This window comes from Chinchilla lanigera, unplaced genomic scaffold (genome assembly GCF_000276665.1).
Source record: "Chinchilla lanigera isolate Chin_1 unplaced genomic scaffold, ChiLan1.0 scaffold00010, whole genome shotgun sequence".
Taxonomy (NCBI): domain Eukaryota; kingdom Metazoa; phylum Chordata; class Mammalia; order Rodentia; family Chinchillidae; genus Chinchilla; species Chinchilla lanigera.
In genome coordinates this window covers 15,581,393-15,600,005 of record NW_004955411.1, presented here as the reverse complement: position 1 = coordinate 15,600,005, position 18,613 = coordinate 15,581,393, and the positions used below count along the sequence as shown (strand labels likewise).

At 35.1% G+C, this 18,613-nt stretch overlaps 1 protein-coding gene across 2 annotated transcripts in view; it reads left to right on the top strand.

Annotated features, from left to right (window-relative positions):
- Positions 1 to 18,613, top strand: part of Rngtt (RNA guanylyltransferase and 5'-phosphatase) — a 280,349-nt gene that overhangs the window by 166,875 nt on the left and 94,861 nt on the right. For both annotated transcript variants that reach the window (XM_005377741.2, XM_005377740.2), the window contains one exon: positions 6,367 to 6,467. In XM_005377741.2, the coding sequence (XP_005377798.1) occupies positions 6,367 to 6,467 (101 nt within the window). The remainder of the gene's footprint in view (positions 1 to 6,366; positions 6,468 to 18,613) is intronic.

The window sequence follows — 18,613 nt, the reverse complement described above, 5'->3', positions numbered from 1 at the left end:
TTATTCAAAGAACTAGAAAAAAACAATTCTTCAGTTTTTCTGGAACCACAAAGACCCTGAATAGTGGAAGCAGTTTTTTAAGAAAGAACAACAAAACTGGGCACGTCACACTTCTTGATTAACTGTGTTAACCGGAATAGTGCAGAAGTGCCATATTTCCATGAAAACAAGACCTAACAGGAAAACAAACCCTACCATGAGGGTGCCTGCAGTATAAGCCCTACTCCCCAAATAAACCCAGTTGAGATCATGAGCCAGACAGATACATTTAGTATATCTTTTGTGACACACAGTGGTCGTATTGAATTATAAAATAATAATAAATGATACAAATAATGTTCTTGACATTGATACTTAAGTGATAATATAAATTATGATTATGTATTTGTAAATACTGAAGCCAGTGCCTTGGAAGAGTAGTAAACACCTGTGTAAATAGATGAACTTGATTTATTGCCCGATGGCTAGTGTATAACATGTGCCATGAAAACAGATACGGTTGTGTCTAATATGAATTCTCAGTACATCATGTATTGTAGTGGACATACTCTATGCAGTTGTGTGAAGTGAATGTTTTTTGAATTTTGGCTCCTGCAATTTTTTCTTGGTTCTATGTAGTCCGTCATTCTTAACAGTCGTCATTTTTGTTGCCATTCCTGTCTTGTAAGTCTTCAGTTAACGCTTGATTTAATGGAAACTTTATGAAGCCCAGCCTACAAGAGGTCATGACTTGGGTGAAAAATTCATGGGATAAAACCACTAACAGCTGTGTTGCTAGTACACCACAGCAGGCTGCATGGACAAGAAGTGCTCATTTAAGGAGAGTTCTGTTGCTGGACATGAGAGATTGGGGCCATTGGTTCCACTGGAAATAAGAGTCACAAGAAATTCAGACCAAGATTGGAGATTTGGAGAGTTATGACGATGTTCTAGGGGAAGATGACATGACTGTATTTGAATAAGGGTAGATTTTTGTACATTAATAAAGGTATAAAGATAGATTGTTATACATAAAGAAATAAGCCATACCCTGAAAACAAGCTCTGTGATGTCTTTTGGAGCAAAAATTAATAGAAGATCTGGTCTTATTTTGTGGGGAAATACTATATGGTGATGTAAAAACAGACATAATGACCAGTAAACCAGAATACGGAGCTGAAAAATAAATCTAAGCGTATATGGTTAACTGTGTCTTTTAGTGCTAGGGATTGAATTCAAAGCCTTGTGCATATTCAGTACATCTTATTTTATCACTGAGCTACAAGCCCCAGCCCAACTAATTTTTAGATAAAGGCACTAAGATTACACAATGAAAAAAAAAGTTTCTTTAATAAATATTACTAAGAAAACTGGATATCTATCTGCAAAAGAATGAAATTGGGTCCGTATACCATGTATAAAAACTAACTCAAAATTTTAAGAACCAAAATGTAAGACTTAAAACTATAAAAGTACAAGAAAATGTAAGGGCAAAACTTCTTGATGTCAGCCTTGGCAGTGGTTTAACAATATACTGTAAGGAACTCACAGCTCAGTAGTAAAGAGACAGAACCACCAAATAACTCAGTTAAAAAAAATGAGCAAAGGGCCAGAATATGCCTTTTCCCAAAGAAGTCATCAAATGGCTAACAGTTAAGTGCAAATCAAAACCACACTGAGGTACCATGTCATAGCTAGTAGGAAGGCTATTACTGTTTTTATTTTTAAAGACAAGAGATAACAAGTGTTGATGAAGATCGGGAGAAAGGGCACTCTTGTATACTGTTGGTGTGAATGTGACTTAGTATAGCTATTCCAGAAAACAGTGCTAATAGTCCTTAAGAAATTAAAATTAAAACTACCATATGACCTAGTGGTACCTCTTCTGGGCAGGAAATGAAGGCAGTGCCTTGTAAAAATGTGTGTGCTGCCACACCCACTACAGCTTTACTTACAATAGTCAAGAAAGGGGAACCACCTGACTGTCCCTCATGCGATTCATGAATAAATTGTGTTATCTGTATCTATGTGTACAACTCAGGCTGGAAGAAAGGAGATCCTGCCATTTGCAACTTGAGTGGAGCTGGAAGGTGTTTTGCTAAGTGAAATAAAGCACAGAAAACAAAACACTGCATGATCTCACTTATATGTAGCATCCAAAAAAGTCAGTTACATAGGAAGAGCATACACAGTGGTTGTCAGGGGCAAGGCAGTAGGGGCTGGAAAGATAAAGGTCAAAGGGAATAAAGTTGCAGTTATATAGGATGAGTAAAACTGAAGATAAGATGTGTAGCATGAAGGTCATAGTTAATAATACAGTATTGTGTACTAGAAATTTGCTAAGAGTAGATTTCACATAATCCCTTATCTCTCTCTCTCTGTCTCACACACACACACACACACACTCTCAGAGTAACTGAGATGAGTATGTTAATTTGCTTGATTTTAGTAATAATTTCACTACCTATATGTATTTCAAAACATTATGTTGTACACATTAAATATATAAGAAAAACCATCTAAGTATGTTTAGATTTTGTTGAATAAATGCATTCCAACCAGGATACTGCTAAGTGATACATAAATATATTGGCTGCTGTGATTGTTCATATTTACATGTTATAAACGTTAAACATTGCATGATAAGAGCATAATGTTAAATTTTATTAAAGACATTTTTCTAATAGTCTCTTTCACAAATGGACAGTGTTGTACAATTATTTTCAAAAATTATCATACTAAACAGAAATTGTTACTGCTAAGCAATAACCCCCGCTTTCCTCCACCCACTGTCCCTTAGTGATCTCTAATCTACTTTCTGTTACTATGATCTTGCCGAATCTAGGTATTTCATATAATTAGAATCATACAGTATTTATTCTTTTTGTCTGACTTATTTCACTTAATGCTGCTTTTCATTCATTATGTAGCTTGTACCATTTTATGGCTGATATGGTATGCATATGCACATACGTACACACACATGCACTCCTTTTTATTTATTCCTTAATATGTTGATAAAAACTTTGGACTTTAATGAATAGTGTTGCAGTGAACATAGACATCCGAGTATGTTTGAGTAGCAGTTTTCAAGATGTTAGACTATATAGAGAAGTGAAACTGCAGTATCATATGGTAATTGTGTTTAGCTTTTTGAGGAATTGTCCATCTGTTGGCTACAGTAGTGTAGCATTGTGCTTTTTTTTTTTTTTTAACTATTTCCCTTTCCTCTCCCCACCATGGTATTGGAGATTCACCATTTTGCATTTCAGTGTAGACAGGTTGTGATTTCATTACAAACCCAATACTTACTTTCTGTATTTTTCATTGTAGCCACCATACTAGGTATGAAGTTATATCTCATTTTGCTTTTGAGCTGTGTTTCCTTAATGACTAATGATAGTGAATATCTTTTCATGAGTTTATTGGCCACTTGTTGAAGCATTTGTTCAAGTCCTTTGATTATTTTCAAATTGGGTTGTCTTTTCGTTGTTGAATTATAGAAAATTTCAGTGTAGTACAGACAGTGAATCTTCATCAGATGTATAATTTGCAGACATTCTCACCCATTTGGTAGATTGCCTTGTTACTCTCTTAGTTTTGGTCTTTTGAGACAGAGTCCTGCTGTGTAGTCCAGGATGGCCTTGAGGTGATTACACAGCCCAGGCTGACCACAAACTTCTCGTGAGTCACCTACCTTAGAGAGCCTCCTGGTTGCAGGAATTGCAGGCATGTGCCACTGTATGTGTTTCATCTCTTTGTTCTTTTGATAATATCCTGTGATGGATAAAAATTTTAAATTTTAATGAAGTCCATTTTATTTTTTCTTCTGTTGCCCATACTTTTAATGTGCAATTTTAAATTCCATTGTTAAATTCAAGGTCATGAAAATTACCCTTTCTTGTAAGACTTTTGTGATTTTAGCTTTATGTTTAGGTTCTCGACTCAATTTTAACTTCCGTATATTGTATGAGATGGGAAATCTACTTTTTTTTTTGCATTAGGAAATTCTGTCCCATTACTGTCTCTTGAAGAGAGTATTCTTTCCCTCTTCCATGGACTTAGAGTAAAATCTCAATTGACTATAGATATGTGGGTTTATGTCTACACTTCATTCCATTCCCCTGGTAGATATGTCTGTCCTTATGCCAATACCATGCTGTTTTGATTATTGTAGCTTTGTAGAAAGTTTTAAAAGTGGAAAGTGTGAGTTTTTTTACTTTGTTCTTCATTCAAGATTGTTTGTTATTTGGGGCCACTGTGAAAAAAAGCCATAGGAATTTTGGCAGGGATTGCATTGAGACTGCGCATTGTTCTAAGTAATATTGACATTTTAACAGTCTTTCTACCTATAAACATATGATTTCTTTCCATTTTATGTCTTTTTCAATTTGCTTTTATTGGTATTTTATACCTTTCATTATATAGGTCAATTACTTCCTTAGTTAAGTTTATTCCCAGCTATTTTGTTCTTTAGATGCTATTTAAACTTTCTTAATTCCTTTATTCTTTTTGGATTTTTATTGCTGGTATATAGAAACAAAAGTGGGTTTTTGTGCCATAGTATGAACAAAAATATTCTGAGGAATAAATTTAACAAGAGTTGTATAAAACTATAGAACATTATAGAGATTTATTTAAGGAGAATTAATGAAGAAACTTGCAGTATTTATGAATACAAGATTCAGTGTTGTCATTTCTCTCCTAATCTGTTGAGTTAGTACAGTTCTAGTTAAAATCCTAGCAGGCATCTTTTTTATAGAAGTTGACAACTGGTTTTAAAATTTATGTAAAAATATAAATGTTACATTAGCTAAGAATGTTCTTAAAATGAAGAATGAAGTTTGAAGACCTATAAAATTGTTTTTTAAAATATTTTAAACATTTACAGATTAGTAAGAACAGAAATATATTTATATGTGTAAATGAATACTTGAGAAAGGTACCAAGGCATTTCAGTGCAGAAAGAAGAACTTTTATAAGAAAAAATGCTGGATTTATTTGTTGTTCATCTACCTAACAGTGAACTTACACCTTTATATCATACCATATTAATGAACCTGAAATGAATCATCTATTCAAAAATAAGAGCTAAAGCTATGAAACTTCTCAGAGAACACAGAAAATTCTAGTGACTTTAGGAGATTTCTTAAATAAGGTACAAAAAAGACAGATTATGTAATTGAGAAAATTGTCTAATGTTGACTTCATTAAAAATATTTTTTACTCTTCAAAATAAATTGTTAAGAAAATGAAATCCAAAGGCTGGCAGAAAATTTTATATAGATAGATAGGTAAATAGATAGCTACAGATATACATAAATAAAATTTTTTTCCCACAAACCAAAGATCTTTGTCAAGAGTGTGAGACAAATAGAAGATCAGTAAAAATAGGAGGAAATAATTTGGACACTTCATCAAGGAAGATAATATGGATAGCAACTAAGTAAATGAAAAGATCTTCAATATCTTTTGTGATTAAAGAAATGAAAATTAAAATTATGAGATATACAATGGTTAAAATTAGAAGGACTGACCAAAAAAATGACAGTTCTTAATCCTGTGGTGGTATTGAACAGAATTACTACTGTACATTACTGGTGGAAATGGAAAATGCTACAGCCACATCGTAAAACAATTTGATGGTTTCTTAGCTAAACATACATTTACTGGGTGACACAGTGATTCTGTTCTCTTAGGTATTTATCCAAAATTTATGAAAAACATGTACGCAGATGATGAGCAGCATCATTCATGATAAACCAGATACCCATCAATTTGTAAAGGCATAAACCATTTATGTTATATGCCTGCCGAACAGTACTACTCAGCAATAAAAAGTAGCAAACTACTAATATATCATACAGCCTAGCTACGTCTCACAAATTTTATGTTAAATACTTTTATGTGCTGTGGAAGAGCTAAAGCTGCAGTGATAGAAAGCTGATCTTTGTTACCAAAGACTTGGAGGAGGGAACTGACTGTAGATGTCAGGAGGAGACTTTTTTTGGTCACTGACATGGTCTATATTACGATTTTGATGATGGTTATATGTATTTGTCTTTCTTGTTTTGTTTTGCCTTTGTTTTTTTGAGAGCAAGGGTCTTGCTGTGCAGTTCAGGCTGGCTGAGCTCACTGTGTAGCTCAGGCTGGCCTCAAACTCTCAATGATCCTTCTGTCTCAGCTTCCCAAGTGCTGGGATTACAGGTGTGCGCCATCACACCTGGCAGTTCTATGTATTTAGTAGGTAGTTCAGTTGGTGATAGAAGATAAAAAAATAATGTTCAGAAGAGACAGTAACTTTGAATAATGGAAAAGAACATCACAATTAATAAATTGCATTTTTATCCTTTTACTAATAATTATCATTATTTTAATTCACTGTAGAAATACAAACCTGGTCGATGTGATGACATACTGAAATGGAAGCCCCCCAGTCTGAATTCTGTTGATTTCCGCCTGAAGATAACAAGGCTGGGCGGAGAAGGGTAAGTGTACAAGTGTCCACGTTCTTCCCTGGGACTTGGTCACGTGAAATAATGCTCTGTGTAAGGCTTTACTCTTTATGGGGTATTTCATATATGTTTCATAATACTCGTTAAAAAGATAAATAAAATATATGTTTGTCTTGAGTCTCATAGATTATTCATTCTTTTGACTTATGGCAACTAATGTTTGGTGGTATCTTAAAAAAATTTTAGTTACAGTAATAAAAGAATGAACTTTGTTAAATTGTTAAAGTAGGTGTTATTAAAAAGTAATTGTAGCAAAGTATTCTAATAAAGGTATTGAAATAATTCTTTTTTTATTTTGAAGGATACTATTTCATGTTTGCATTTGCATAGCAAATATTATCCATACATTATTAGGGTAAAGTTTTAACTACTGATAGTCATTAAAATTTTTCATAATGGTCATTAAGTATTTTTTCATTTGTTGGTTATTCTTGGTTTTATGACTTCATTTGTAAAAGATGCTTTAACATGAAGATATTCATTTTATTCTCAAAACCTTGTTTTTTTCAAAACCCTATATTATTTCACTTTGTTCTATGAATTTTTAAGGCATCTAAGTAAGTACGCTACAACAGAGTAACAGAAGTTTAACCAAGGAAATCATAAGAAAGTAAGATGATAAAGAGATTAAAGTTACCCATGCATGTCATGAAATTCATTTTACCTTTCAAAGGTATGCCTTTTATAGATAATGGAAGAGAGAATATGTTACCAATTATAAGACTGCAGACTTCCTAAGATGAAAATACAGTTGTCTCTTAAGAGGGTGTGATTTTTCAAGGAAAGGATATTGTATAATATGATGGATCCCCAAAAGGGGGATTAATAAAGCATATGGGTGTCGCTCCCTCCCTCCTCTCACTGTCCTAGACAGTGGCTCTACCCGCTTGTGAGGGGAGGTATATTAACTAATTAATCATGGTCTGTAATAACTTTTGTATGTCTTAGCAATTTATAGTGTTGAATTTTACAGACATCCAGTTTAGGTTTTCATCTGAGAGCTATTCATTGTTTTAAAAATGTTATGGCTTTATTACATCTTTAACTAAAAAAACAGCTGTGGTCAAAAGCTAGAATTATAGAGGTAGCCTCTACTCTGTAAACTGCAGACTTACGAGAGCAGTATCAGTTACTTATGGTGGTATAACTTGTGCAGCACAGGAGTGTTTTTTTAAATTCATTTTAGCACAGAAATTAATAGTACAGATTCTTACTAGCTGTGTGACCTTGAGCACATTTTTTTGTGCCTCAGGTTTTCATAATAATACAGAAATTTTCCCCATAAGATTTTATGAGGACTAAATATGTAAAACATTTAGAACAAAATATGGTGTATGGTAAATAGATGCCTTTTTGTTGTTGTAATTGTTTTAAAAATTGATTTTTCAGCTGGCCGTAGTCAAGCACACCTGTAATCCCAGCGCTTGGCAGGCTAAGGCGGGAGGGTCGCTGCAAGTTCAAGGCCAGTTTGGGCTACGTAGTTCAAAGCTAGCCTGCACTACGTCGTGAGACCCTATCTCAAAAAAAATCATTTTTCTTTCGTGCTGCTCCTACAGTTTTAACCTGTTACTTGCTGCACTGGGCAAATTCAGCTTTCTGTGTGAATTGTTTCCTGTTTGATTCTAATCCCAATTAGTTCTCCCCTTTTAAAGTGCTTATCTCTTTAATTTATTTGTGTAACCAGTCAGAAAGAATTAATGAGGAACATTGTCTCTAAGAAAATAAGGCAGTATTAAGTGGTGCTGAGATGGAGAAATGGAAGCCCACAGATGCTGATGTTGAGATTATAAACTGGTACAGCCCCTGCCGTATAACCCAGCAGTTCTGCTTTTGGGTATACACCTAAGAGAAATGAAGATGTGCATGCTTCGTGGTAGTCAGAAGGTGCAAACAACCCAAAAATCTGCCAGTTGGAAAATGGATTACTGTGCAAATAAAATAGCTGTTCCGTTTACACTAGTGTCGTGGACTCTGTGAGAAAGAGGCTCTGGATTATACCACCTGGATTTCAGGGCTGGCTCTGCCACTCTTTACTCAGGTTACTTGTCTGTTCCTTATGTTTCCTTAATGCTCTAGTGTGGATTATAGTGGTGTCTGCTTCTTATGGGAACTTAGTAAAATAGTATCTGAAAAATTTAGACTGCTGTATGTTGTAGAAAATATTAATATTTATTATTGTTTTCTGAAAAAAAAAATCTCTGTCCCTGGATTATATGACTGCACAGAGCATCAGAGCTACATACTTGGGCTGTGAAGCATCACATTAGTCATCGTAGGTCAATGGGGGTGAACCTGTGGCCGGAGTGTCACAGTGGGCGCGCAGAGTGCCCTCTCTGTCAGCACCTGAGCCAAGTGGCCGAGTGGCTTTTTCTAAACTAGAACCTCAGTATTCAGGTTTGGTTGCAGTTTTGCTACTTTGTGATAAATAAATGGGCTCTGGGTTGCAGTTCGAGTACTCGTCTCTAAAAGTTTGCCATCACTGTCCGAGGCAAAGGCAGATGTCTTCTGATAGTGCCTTAGATTGGTATAGAAACAAAATTATTTGCCAGCTTGTATCTAAGATTCCAGAGGCTGTGTTCATTTGCTTTATTAAAGATAGCATATTGAAAATAACAGCTGCAATAGCAGCTTGATTAAATTTATGATAATTCATAATGATTCTGTGTCTTTCATGGTGGTGCTAATCTACTACACTTACTTTGGGGGTGCCTTATTCCTTTTGTTTTTTTTTCTGGTAGGGAGGCCAAGTCTTAATGGGATTTTACTTGCCCTTTCCTAGAATAAGGCCTCTTGCTCTGTAGACCAAAAATCAGTGCAAATGCTTCCAGTTGCCGTATATTTCTTTCCACTTCTGTATCCAGTAACTGGTAAAGCAGCCACAGGTTGTATTCGTGGGCATACTACCCATTTAGGTTGATGGGTTGATTTATTTGTAAGGATTTTTAAACTGATACGTGAAAATTCTGCATATTTATGGAGTGCCGTATGATGTTTTAGTACATGTATATATTGTGTGCTGTTTAAATCAGGATAGACATCTGTCTCTCAAACATCTTTATAGTGAGTATGTTCAAAATCCTCTTTCAGTTTTTGAAATACATGGTTCCAATTCTTTATATCCAGAGGATAAAAGGAAGAAAAATTTGAGATTTTTAGCCACTGTTCTCAATTAAAATCTGTCCAGAATAAATTAAGTAGCTGTAATTATTAAAATAATTACAGAATAATTAGTAATAGAATCCTGTTCCTTTAACTTGCACAGTGTGTTTTGAACCAAACCATTTAATTTGGTTTAAAGAGTTAATTATGGTGAGAGGATATTTAATATCCTCTAGCATATGACAGCTTCAAAATATAAATATGGTAATTTATTGTAAAAAGAAAGCTAGGATACATCATTGTTAATGCAGGCTTTTTATCTCCGGAAAATGGAACTCATATTAGGCTTGAATCTCAGGGGAGAGTATATGGGGGAGGGTATGAAAGAGACTGACTTTATTCTTTGTGAATATCAGAAAACTATCCCAACAAACTAGACTTCCAGGTCCTGAATAAAGCTACAGGAGGAACAACTATAACATGAGATTTTTTTGGTAAAACTACATATGGTAGTAGAGCTAGTTTTTAGTATCTGAATTTTATTATGTTGACCCTTATTATTTATTGCCTTTGTTGAAAACATTATACTTAATCATAGGAAATATGTTTCACTGTGTAACAGCAATTTAGTTGATTGATTTTTAAATGCCTATTTGCCATCAGTATTGTCTAATGAAAACACTACCGATTTAACAATTGTATCTGCTTAAATTATTGCCTTGTATCCTTTTAATTAGAAATCTTTGTCAAAGGTATATTTCTGTGTTTATAGCTTAGCTGTACTTTATGTTCATATTGGTGAACAAGTCACTGCAAGTTTCAGAAATATGTTTTCAATCATCAGAATAAGCCCAGGTTATGCAGCTTTTTACGAAGTCCGTTTTGTTTTCATTTAATTATTTAAAAATTGATAATCTAAATGCATGAAAATTAACATGTTAGTATCAAGAATATTTTTACTGACCACTGTGCAGTTACATGCATTCCTCAAGTATCATCACATTTGTCTTTTTGGTAGTGTTCTAGTTTTTTTATAGGTAGAGCTTGAATATGTAATATTTAGATTTTAAAATTTCATGGGCATTTCAGGGTGGACTCATTGGAGGTACAGATCATATTGCATGGTCTCAAGGGAGTTTGGAATAAATTAACTGTAAATTGCATGAATTCATTACTAACGAACAAAGACCTTTTCATCTTTTTCAGAATCTAATTTATGAGAAAAAAATTATAATTCTACTTGTCTTCCATTTACTTTTAAACTTTCAATGTAAGTAGCAGTGCTAGTTACAACTGATCTATCATTATTGAATAAGCATTTATTGAAAACCATCTGTGTAGAAACTATAAACGATATTGTTAGGTGCAGGAAACAAGCCCCATCCTGAAGGAGTAAGTGTATCTCAGAGGTAAACGATTATCAGTGCAAAAATGGTGTACTCTTACAGTAGTATGCATAGAGCAGAGTAGGAACCCAGAGCATTTGGTATCTTACATGCATAAATTATAAAAATCAAGTAAAATTTTGTGACTAATTATTAATAAGACCACAGAGAAGATCCCATAGATGATTCAGTTTAATAGAACTTTATAAATACATAGGAATGGCAAGGAAGACAGAACGTATAGTCTGGAAGAAAGCAGAAAATGTCTAAATGCTTTAAAATAAATAGATTTTATGGAAGTGGAGTCTTGGATAAAGTAAACCGTCTTTGATTGTGACGGAGGAAACCAGAGTAACAAATGAACTTACCTGGAGAGCTGTGACTTTCAAAAGGGGTAACACACAAGAGGAGGGGCAAACAGAAGTATTGAAAGTCTTACTGATTAAAGTAGGACATGAGCAGACTTGGAGGAAGTGAGGGAGGGAGCCAGCTGGATACGTGGGAGATGAGACTAACAGAAGGAGTAGCAAGGGACCCTGCAGTCAGCATGGGAGAAGCCTGGCAACAGTGTCTAAGTGAAGGAGGGAGAATAAGAAGAGATTAGGGCCTGGGTTGTTTGCCCTCTGGCTATGGTAAGGACTTTAACTTTTACTCTGAGGAGGTAGGAGCCGTTAAAGGGCTTGGTATGGAAATTTACATGATTTCACTTTATTTACGAGAATTCCTCTCACTGCTGTAATGATAATGGCTAAGGAAGAAATCAGATGAGTTGATTGCATGAATCCAACTAAGAGCTCTTATTACTGTGATGGTAACAATGGTGATAGTGAGAAACGGTCAGATTCTGGGTATCTTTTAAAGGGAGAGTATGGTAGTTTTCTTTATTGTGTCAGTTTAATTAAACTAAAATTATGGTTCCGAGGTTCCTTGTGTACTGCTGACTTAGAGCTGGCCATGAGAAATGAGTGGTACTTGGAAGGCAGACTTAGAGCAGTGGTTGTTACGTTCAGGTGTGTGTGTTGCTAGGGCTCTGCTCCCTTACCTCAGTCGGGATGGGTAGTAGTTGGCCCTTCGGTGCCTCCCTGGAATCTCCTCTGCTAACTTCTCTGAGCTGTGAGCTAAGAGCATGTGCAGCTCCATAGGAAAGGAAATTTTCTTCAGTCGATCATTTACAGCATCCAGTCTAGATGTGGTAAAAATGAGACATGAGTTCCATTTTGTCTTCCTGAGTTCCAGGTTTTTTTCAAGCATTCCAGTTTGCCCCATTTTATATCCAGGTTTTCTTTCCAGCTATTTCTCTCCTGTCCTTGAATCTAGAACCAACATCAAATACAGAGTCTGTAAGTTTCTTCATAAACTCCCATTGCTGAACTCTCGTGAATGGTTTTTGTTTGATCCTCCAAGTCTTGCCTCTGAGATCTTTACTTCTTGTCTTTACCCACAGCAGTATAAGATCTGTGTCTTACAATGAATCTCTGATGTCACATCACTGGGTGGTTCTACTTCCCAGAGTAGATCATAACTGACAAATAGAACTGACAGATTTGAGAGAAAGAAAGGATTCAAGATTAAATCCAGGATTTTTTTTTTTCCTGGTTGAAGAATTTGAGAATAGGGAATAGAAAGTTTAGGAAGAAAGATTAGAAGTTCTGTTTAGAGAGTACTTTGTTTCATAGACTTAATAGCTATATATATGCAGTGTGCATATATCACATATAGCTTAAATGAATTTAATGAGCTTAGGGTTTTGGAGATACCTTTGGACATTGTCAGTATACAGATGAAACTTTAAACCACAGGACTGCATGATAGAGCCAAACGAGGAAATTTGGCTAAAAAAAGAGGAAGAAAGAGTGAGTGCTAGAGCCTGTCATCATCTAGAGGTGAGGCGGAAGAGGAGTCAGCAAAGAAGACTGAAGAGGAACACTAGAAAAGGGTATTGTCTTGGAAGACGTGTTGAAAAACTTTTATCAGTGAATTGAGTGATAATGTTGGTCACATAATGCTCAAAAGTCAGATCTAGCTGTGGTGGTGTTTGCCTGTTGTCTCAGCTACGTAATGCTGAAGTGGGGGATCATAGAGCCAAGGAGTTCAAGATCAGCCTGGCCAACAGAGTGAGAGCACATCTGTAATACACACACACACACACACACACACACACACGCACCCAAAAGCATATTGTATATGGTTTGTGCCATTTGAGGCAAAACAAATACCTACCAATAAAGACCATTCATTTAAAAAAAGAATGAAATGTAGTAAAGACTGAGAATTATTGGCCTTTGGGTTTGACCTCAGGGTTTTTTATTTTTTTCGAGCTTTCTAAAAAAAATATTCAGCTTGTTTTTTAGCCTGGCTCATGATATAATTTGTATTTTATACCACACTTTTATACATTCCAACATCTGTATAGGATAAGTATTTTGTTTCACTGATCTATATTAAAAATACTTTGTACTTTGAAAAATCTTATATTGACAGATTACCAGTTATTATTGTCTTTCTTTCTTGTTAGAGTATCATAAACATTTCACTAGAGTGTTAATTTACTACTACTTTTTTTTTTGTTTTTTGGTTTTTCTCCGGTACCAGGAACCAAACTCACGACCTTGCGCTTGCCCGGCAGGCGCTTTGCCACTAAGCTAAATCCCCAGCCCCTACTACTACTTTTTAAATGAACTGTAATCACTTGTTCCTTTAGATTCTCATTAATCAGACTTTGGTCCATCAATATGTTTCTTTTTCTTTCTTTTCCTCATCATGTGGCCAGTGGTTATTTCCATTTATTATATATATATAAGCTTATCAGTTTTGATAATAGAATACTTAGTTGCTAAAAACTGTCCATTGGTTCAGGAGTTGTGTCATCCGCATCTTGACTTTGACAAGGTCAAGTTATAGCCTCAAGGAATATTAATTTCTTGGCTTTCTGCTGCACTCCTGATTCCAAGGGGTAGGTGATACGTGCAGCTTGAGGATTGACTGTAAGGAGAAGAGAAAGCATCTACCACTATATTCAGCTTCCTGCCTCTCCCCTGACGTTTTCTATCCCATGCCTTCTCCACCGCTCAATATACAGGTAAGCAGAAAAATGGGGAGTCCTTTATTCTAGTGCTGGTCACAAGAAGTACCAGGTCTAGTATTTCCATGTTTGATCAGAGGAAAAGCATCCTGTATGTAAAGAAAGGGAAATGATGGAAGTTAGAGCAGATCAAAAGAAATTAATGAAGCCATCTTCAGCTTCTTTATTCTCTGTGACATGCCATAGGTTTTTGGTTTGGGACTTTCATTAATTAGCATTCTGACCTTTCATATATCATACAGATCTCCTTTCTACCCTTCCTTCTGTCTCTGAAAAACAAGCATATTGCAGAGATGATCTCTAAAGTATATCTGCTTTAAATTCATGATTGATTATATCTAGTTGATCTTTATGTGAATTTCATAGTTGAAAATTTGCCTGTTAGTAACATTTATTTGTAACCTCCAGATTGATACTTTCAGTGTTTTCTCAATCCTTGACTGACATACAGAGTGGTAAAAAGTCAGTAATCTGATGTACAAATTCTTGACCAAGGTAGAACTAAGCAATGCTTTTGTTTTAGCCTTTATAGTACAAATAAGTGTCTTTTTTAGGGTCTACTTAGTGCCTTGTTTTTGGCATTTTTGTGGGTTTTGGTTGTTGTTGTTGGTAATGTCACTGTTCAAATGAGCGCCGAGTGTAGTACTGATATGCAACCTAGTGTTGCTAAGTACAGGAGCACTTTGATGTGCTTTTGGGAAAAATACATGTGTTAGGTTTCATTTATACATGAATTATAGTGCAGTTGGCCATGAATGAATTCAGTGTTAATGAATACAGTACACGATATATTTTAAAGTTGTCTTTAAAAGAAGCACATAAAAAACAAAGGTATATATTGATTGGATGAGAATGTTTTGATCAGAGGTTCCCAGGAACTACCCCTGTATTTCCCCCAGCAGCAGTCCCCCCCCTCCTTAGGATCTACCATTTTACACATTGGCAATACTTAATAAATACCTGCTGATTGAGTTTTTTTCTCACATAGGTGACAGTGAATGTTTGTTGAATAGATTACTATTGAATAGTTTATATTTTTGTACAACACATACTAACCTAGAATATTACTTTCTTTCAGAATTTTGTAATTTGAAAAGGGAAATTAGATTAGACCTCTTCAGGGTTTTGGTGCTATATACAGATATAACTTACATTAATTAAAATATTTTAGCTTCTGCTGTCTCAGAGTATTATGATTTAGTGAAATCAGTCAATTCAAAAGATTTTTTTGGAGGCAGGGTCTCGCTTGATAGTTCCTTGAACTCACTATGTAGCTCAGGCAGGCCTTGAACTCACTTTTGGGAAGAATACAATTTTTTTCTTTCAGTAACTGTAAACTCACAGTGGTCCTCCTGCCTCAGCTTCCTGAGTGCTGGGATTATAGGCGTGTACCACCACATTTGGCTCAAAAGGTGTCATTTTGAATATAATAGGTTCTGAATTCTTATATTTACAAGAAATGCTAAAAAATACTTTGAAACAATAATAGCTTTGGAAATGTTCTGGCAAAATTCCCTGTAATTATGTACCAGAATTTTACTGGGTAATTTGTACTTAAATAAATTGTTCCTCGGAGTTTATTCAGATGGAATAAGTAGTGTTATCTTTTCTTCTAAACTCTAATTTTCATGCATATCCTGTATCAGACATACAGAAATGTTTTTGTACATTATAAATTTATGCTTATCAGAAGCTCCAAAAACCAGAATTTCATGAATTCTGTTGTTCATTCTAGCATAGACCTTACCTGTTAATCATATCAAAGCTGACTGTGCTTCAGTTCAGTTAACTATAGTAGCCAGAGGCTTGTCATTCTAAAAGTAGAACTCTTACAGACATTTATAAAGGATGGTATTTAATAATTGTTTATAGTTTATCTTCTTTATTTCACCTATAAACTTTAGTATGTAAATTTTCTAGGGAGTATGAATTAGCATTTGATTAAAAATATTTCATGTATTAGCATCTCTTATGCACTAACATAATTCACCTTGTTGAATAAGAAAGTACCAGTAGTCTCATTTTTATAAGGGAATTTGAATTAAAGAATGATTGTATTAAAATTAAACCCTTTAGTGATTATTTGCTTTAGGTTTGACTTAGTATTCATCCAAGGGTTTTGTTTTATTTACTGTTATTTTTGGAGATTTTTTTTCAGTAGATCTTTCGTTTTGTTTTGTTTTTTTCCAGTACTGGGAATCGAACTCACAACATTGCGCTTGCCAGGCAGGTGGTGTGCCGCTGAGCTAAATCCTCAGCCCCCTTTCAGTAGATCTTTAAGTATTTGTAGTACAGGTTCACCAAGGACCCTCAATCTTTTCAGTTTTAGATAAATTAGTTTGACTCTCAGACCTCCTACCCTCTCAGTGCTATGCCCGACGGAAGTCCAGAGTCCAAGACGGAGCGAATCTTAAGACAGTAGTACACCTTATCTTGGTGATGTCTCTTTGGGCTTGTTTCTTGACCTGATAGCTTTACTGTGTATTCACACAAATGCAAAACTCAACCCTTTTCCCAAGTAAGGCAGTAGTAACAGTAAGTGATGGTACTTTGTTAAATTTCAGAAATTCCTTCTGGTCCCCTGCTCACCGGTTCTAAAAAGCACTGTTTGTTTCTGTTTACATACATTTTACTGTGTCTGAAATCAGCATGGCCCTTCAATAAGTGGTTGTACAGATTCTGAGGTAGAGATTCCCATGCAGACTTATTGGAGAATGTCCCTGGGGACAACACCTGTATGAGAGTAATAGAAACAAGGCTAATCTGAGGGAAGAGTTGAATTGTGGTACACATGCAATAGAGGCCTAGGCTAATGTGTGGGAAACTCGAAGTGGGGTTGTTTCCCAGTGGAGATACGGGGGCTGGACCTTTGAGTTTTCACATCTTTAGAAGCCAGTAGCCACAGGAAGGGGTCATAACCTTCTGTATGGAAAGGGATCTCCTTTAAGCAGAAGGTAAGGACCACACAGTGACTCATCTGTGACCTGTTGGAATCCATCCACTCACTTGGGGAGGAGAGTGCCTCATTTCTGAGAGGAGAAATCCGGTTGTCAACCACTCTGTCACACAGTTCCTTTTTATTTCCTATTGATACATAAGTGTGGCTCTTAAATCAGTGTTCTCTCAGAATCTATGAAACAGTGCTTTTAAGGAAGATTTAAAGGTTGTAGAATGAAATACGTTCAAGGATACAGAGCTCTGTCTGGTTTGTTTGTCATAGCCATATATAGAATGTACACTTCCATTTAGTCAAAAAATAACTTTAAAAAGTGGTTTGTCCAACTCAGTGAATAGTGAAGGGAAAATCCCTACCATCATAGAACTCACATTGTAGGGACAAATGCATTGTCAGCTGATTAAAAACTTCCATGTTTCTGTTTTTTGTTTTTGAGACAGGGTCTTGCTATTTAGTTCAGGCTGGCCTTGAGCTCACTTTTTAGCCCAGGCTGGCCTCGAACTCACAGTGATACTCCTGCCTCAGCTTCCTAAGTGCTGGGAAAACTTCCTTAGTGACATAATTTAACATTAATCTTGAGGTTGATACTATCTTATTATGACTCTGACTAAAAGCTTCTAAGGATGTATTGCTTTCTTCTGAGGATGTGTTGTTATTAATGAAGGTGCGATGTCCTTACATTTTCTGTCTCAGTAGTAGAAAATAAAGAGCTTTTGTATTTACAGTGCTACCTCTGTTCTGTTCACCAACTTAATTCTTCCAAAAGTTCTGGTTGCAAAATGAATTGATTGAGAGCTAAATCAAATTTCCCCATAAGGTCAATATTGAACCTAACCATTGTGTTTGCTTCGATTCCTATCCAAATCAGCTGTGACCAGAATAGTGGAAAGAATTAATTTCATGAGCCAGAGTACCACTGTATATTGCTGAAACCTTGGGGTTGAAATAGGGACTTTATTCTGTGACTCATAAACTTGGTTTTCATGCCTTTGTTAGAGTTTGCAATTTTCTGAACTGTGTTGTGGGGAATATTAATTATACATAATTATGTACTGGTCATACAAAATTAGAGTTTGAGTCAGACTACTTGCTTACTAGTTTTGTATTGGTGAGGAAACTTAGATGTTTCCTAAAATGCAGACTTTATGAAATTAAATAAAAGCATAAGTATTAAATACTGAGTCATATCAGTTGTATAATATGCCTAATATTTGGCCCCTAATACTGTATTTTCTGTGATGGAAACAGGAAAAATACAGATGTATCCCAGAGTAACTCGCATTTTTATATTTTTATTCTCTAGTAGTTCTTAGGATCAAACATTTCAATGAATATCCAAGTATCAGTTTCAACTGTAGGCTAAATATAAGAGGGAAATTGGTTTATTTTTTAATTAATGAAAAGATTAATTTATTGATACATTTTATTTTATTTTTTTTGTTTTGTTTTTATTTTAAAGAATAAAAGAAGGATAACATAATAATAGGGGGGACTTAGCAAATTACAGACAAAATGGTAGGAAATTATCAATGGTTATCATTTTACATATTATTGTCTACAAAATAGTTTCTCAGGAAAACAAATAGACAAATAATAG